The 4,784-nt window shown below is 50.6% G+C and overlaps 2 protein-coding genes across 2 annotated transcripts in view; both read left to right on the top strand.

The window, feature by feature from the left end:
- Positions 1 to 4,784, top strand: part of LOC104950645 (low-density lipoprotein receptor-related protein 5-like) — a 28,752-nt gene that overhangs the window by 4,738 nt on the left and 19,230 nt on the right. The window lies entirely within an intron of this gene.
- On the top strand, positions 1,378 to 4,778 carry slitrk2 (SLIT and NTRK-like family, member 2). Its single transcript, XM_010777188.1, has one exon. It carries the CDS (start codon positions 2,114 to 2,116, stop codon positions 4,769 to 4,771), a length of 2,658 nt encoding a protein of 885 aa, XP_010775490.1. The 5' UTR covers positions 1,378 to 2,113; the 3' UTR covers positions 4,772 to 4,778.

Genomic DNA, 4,784 nt, shown 5'->3' with positions numbered 1-4,784 from the left:
GAGATCCAAAATCAACAGTGAATGGCGCCTGCTGCTGCTGAAGTGCATGCGGGCGCGCAAGGTGACTGGAGACAGTGTTTTAAAAAGTTACTTACAGTCGTTTCAGATATAAATAAATAATGGATATATTCATTCTATTTCGGGGCCGCGCTTTCAAAGCACCCACGGACACCTTAAATCATCCACAATATACGCAAGGAAATGCTTTTAAGACAGTACACAGAGAATGCAGTCCGGGTGATGTTTTTTATATGGGGTGCAGATGAGAGGGAGCTGTCCAGAATGACATCCCCCCCAAAGATGTTGTGTTTGAGTTGCTTGATAAGCCATTAAAAACAGTAAAAATAAGGGTCTCCTGTTCACCAAAAACATACCCATACCTGTTATGGAAAAAGAAGTAATTCCAAAGTATTCTAAATCTGATTTCAGTATTCAGTAACTAATATCCCGTCCCTCCCAAGTCAACGAACTTCAAAATTCTATGATATACTAAAATCGCCGGCCCGCAATATTTTCTATTGGATAGCATTTTGGCCCTTTGACAAATGTAGTTGGTGACCCCTGGTTTACTTGATTACACAAATGATTTGTTTGGAAACTTATAGTTTTATTTTTTTTATTTTGGCTTGACTCAGTTTTTTTCCCTCCTTAAACTCATAGTTTTGGCTTTTTCTGAGAAAGTGTTCCTTTATCTTTATGAAACAAAACGAATCCCATAAATCATCCCATCCCATCTGTGTGACTGAGTGATAAACGAGACACGGGAAACAGAAGGTTAATGAGTACGGAGCTGAAAGAGGCCTTTCCTGGCCTCCTTGTGGCCCAATGGGTAAAGACGAAGAGAGCGGACTCCTGATGGAGCAGGCAGTCAGATTCTGTGTCTGTGCTGCGTATCACTCCTGATAGTCCAGATCGATCACATCTGTTAGTCTGCTGCTGAATCTGATCTGAAGGCTTTTGTGGGCTTCCTTTTTATCGCACCCGTCGCCGCTCTACAGTCATGGTATTATATGTTTATGGAAACTTAGAAATGATTTCAACTCAATGAGGAATTGTTAAAATTCATTAATTTTGATAGCTACACTAATCTGTGTGTGTGTGTGTGTGTGCCTGTGTTGTGTGTCGTGTTGTGTGTGCGCTGCCGCGTGGCGTTTGTCTCTGTTGACTTGTTGGTGACCGGTAACGCCCCTCTCTCTGCCCTCCCCTCTCGCGTTTTTCTTCTCTCTCTCTCCCTCACACACACATATGCGCGCGCGCACATACAAACACACACACACACACACACACACACACACACACACTCAGGAGGCGCGGTGCGAGGCAGGAGCAGCAGCGCTCGGTGCCTCTTCTCAGTGTGCGGAGGGCGGAGGAAGGAGGAACAGTAGGGCATGCTCAGTCGGGAATATCTCTCCCTCCCCGTCTCAGTGTCTCTCTCGCCGCTCTCGTCCTCTCCCGCCCCAGAGTTCACTTTTCACCGTCTCTCCTCTCCGGCCAGCCGCTAAAGGAAGAGCCGGCGCGCGGTCATGGTGCATCTTTGCGCATTATTTCTGATCTTTAAAACAAAGTGAATCTATTTTGTGCCTGGACTAAAATGAAGTTGCTTTTTTCTGTGTGGAGGGAAAGAGGGGCAGCGTTGGGCAGCCACTCTGTGAATAGTCTGGATGGCAGCTGCTGAGGATCTGCGTGAAGAGTAAATCTGTAAGCTCTCTGGAAGGAAAAAGGGGTTGCAGTCAAGCGGCTTTTTCTCCCCCCCCCCCCCGACTCCCTCATGCATCTGACAATGTGCCAAGTCCATCCACCACATAGGATCCAGTTCATTTCTCATGGTGTGGCTGTTTTTCTTTTCCTGGATTGATTTTTTTTTCTTTTTATGGGATTTTTTAACCAAAGTGAAGGTCAATGGAGAGACTCTACGGCCCCGTTTTAACACCCAGTAACGGCTGTGCCTGTGCGCTTGTGTGTGAGTGAGTGTTTGTGTGTGTGAGCGCCTCTACCTCCTTTTCCCCTATCTCCCTGCTCTGAGAACTCACCCCTTGCTCCCCCCCCCATCCACGGCTCATGCTGCAAGTTAAATGCTGGATCTATATTTCAGCGACCATTTTTGGCTGTAAAAATGCTGAGCGGCGTCCTCATGCTGAGCGTCCTCACGGTCACCAGCCTGACACCAGCGGAGACGGAGAGCCGCAAAGCGTCCTCCTCCAAAGAGATCTGCAAGACCCGCTGCAGCTGCGAGGAGCGCGAGAACCTCCTGAACATCAACTGTGAGAATAAAGGATTCACCACAGTCACTCTGTTCCAGGCGCCCCCAAATAAAATCTCCCAGCTTTTTCTAAACGGAAACTTCCTGTCACGGCTCGGCGCCAATGAGTTTGTCAATTATGGCAATGTCACCTCACTGCATCTGGGGAATAACGGCTTGCAGGAGATCCGGACGGGCGCTTTTAACGGGCTGCGCTTCCTCAAGCGGCTCCACTTGAACAACAACAACCTGGAGGTGATCAAAGAGGACAGCTTCGCAGGGCTGGAGAGTTTGGAGTATCTACAGGCAGACTATAATTATATCAGCGCCATAGAGCCGGGTGCGTTCAGTAGGCTGAATAAGCTCAAAGTGCTGATCCTGAATGACAACCTGCTGTTGTCTCTGCCTCCCAACATCTTCCGCTTTGTACTCCTCACACACTTGGATTTACGGGGCAACCGGCTCAAGAATCTGCCGTTTTCCGGGGTTCTGGAGCACATAGGGGGCATCATGGAGATCCAGCTGGAGGAGAACCCATGGAATTGCACCTGCGATCTGATTCCCCTCAAATCCTGGCTGGACACTATTACTGTGTTTGTGGGGGACATCGTGTGCGAGACGCCGTTCAGGCTGCACGGTAAGGACATCACGCAGCTTATAAAGCAGGATCTGTGCCCGCGCAGGAATGCTGGGGAGCGTGTGCACCCCCCCTCTGACTCTCACTTTCAAGGGGTCCTGCCCCCGACCTACCTCCCCGGCATGATCACCCCCACCCGTGCACCCAAAGCTTCCCGTCCACCCAAAATGCGCTACAGGCCCACCCCTCGCATCTCAAAGGACAAACATGTTTTTGGGCCTATAATGGTTTACCAGACACGCTCCCCCGTGCCCATGTTGTGTCCCAACGTGTGCGTGTGCACGTCCCAGAACCCTGACAGTGGATTGAACATCAATTGCCAAGAGCGAAAGTTGCATAACGTCAGCGAGCTGAACCCCAAGCCCTCCTACCCAAAGAAACTCCACCTGACTGGTAACTACCTACAAGTGATTTACAGAAATGACCTGGCTGAGTACAGCTCGCTGGAGCTGCTTCATTTAGGAAATAACAGGATAGCAGTGATTCAGGAAGGAGCCTTTGAGAACTTAACAAACCTCAGACGGCTCTACCTGAACGGGAATTACATTGAATCTCTTTCTCAGTCTCTTTTCTTTGGTCTGCAGTCGCTGCAGTATCTCTATTTGGAATACAACATCATCAAAGACATTTTACCACAAACATTTAACGCTTTGCATAACCTCCAGCTGCTCTTTCTGAACAACAACCTGCTGAGGTCGCTCCCTGACAATGTGTTCGGTGGCACCATGCTAACCAGGCTCAACTTGAGGAATAACCACTTCTCCTACCTGGCAGTCCGAGGGGTTCTGGACCAGCTGTCAGCATTCATCCAGATCGACCTGCAGGAGAACCCCTGGGACTGCACCTGTGACATCGTGGCGCTCAAGAACTGGATGGAGCTGTCCAGCACCAGCGTGGTGGTGAACGAGATCACGTGTGATTCGCCCTCCAAGCACGCGGGTCGCCTGCTGCGGTCACTACGCAACGAGGCAATCTGCCCCGAGCCCAGCGAGCCCCCCACGCCACAAAATGCACCCCCTACAAAAGCCCCCACATTGATAAGCCCTGCTACTGAGGCCCCCACCCCTTCTGCTTTTAGCTCAGTCAGCCCAACCGAATCTCGACTCCAGACCCCCGAGTTGCACCCAGAGGTGCCGCTCTCAGTCCTGATTCTGGGGCTTCTCGTGGTCTTCATCCTGTCGGTCTGCTTTGGCGCAGGCCTCTTTGTTTTTGTTCTGAAGCGACGCAAAGGAGTGGAACATGTCCCCACTGGCAGCAACAACATCGACCTGAACTTGTTTCAAGTCCAATACGGCTCCTACACTCCTGAACCCACCCAAGACAAAGCCTCGGAAAGCCACGTTTATAACTACATCCCCCCACCTGTGGGCTCCATGTGCCAAAACCCTATTTACCTGCAGAAGGATGGCGAACAGGTGGCATACTACCGCAACCTGAAGGAGCTCAGCTTTGGGCCCCTGGACGCCAAGAAGGACGCTCTCACCCGAAGTCCAGGGGCCTACACCATCAGCACAATAGATTTTATGGATAAACCTCCAACTACGTGTGGGTTGACCTCCCCAGAACCTCCTGAGATGTTGTATCAGAATTTAGGGGAAAGGCCCCACAAAGATCTCCCCGCGGCTGGAGGACCCCCACCGTTCCATTACAACTTTTGCACTTTACCTAAGAGACCTTGCATCGTGCCCCCCTACGAGGTTGCAACAGCCCGGCGGCATATCACCAACCAGGACAGGTTGAACAAAACGGTTCTGTACGGGACCCCCAGGAAATACTATGGAGCGGAACACCTTTCCAAAAACAATGAGCACCCGCTGCTGCTCCCCGGGAAGCTAAAAACAGAACCGGACTACCTGGAGGTTCTGGAGAAACAGACTGCGATGAGCCAACTGTAAGATAGCAACTATG

The sequence above is a fragment of the Notothenia coriiceps genome, unplaced genomic scaffold, assembly GCF_000735185.1.
Source record: "Notothenia coriiceps isolate Sejong01 unplaced genomic scaffold, NC01 NC01_scaffold00017857, whole genome shotgun sequence".
NCBI lineage: Eukaryota > Metazoa > Chordata > Actinopteri > Perciformes > Nototheniidae > Notothenia > Notothenia coriiceps.
The sequence above is the reverse complement of the archived record's forward strand: the minus strand, read 5'-3'. Positions and strand labels throughout refer to the sequence as shown.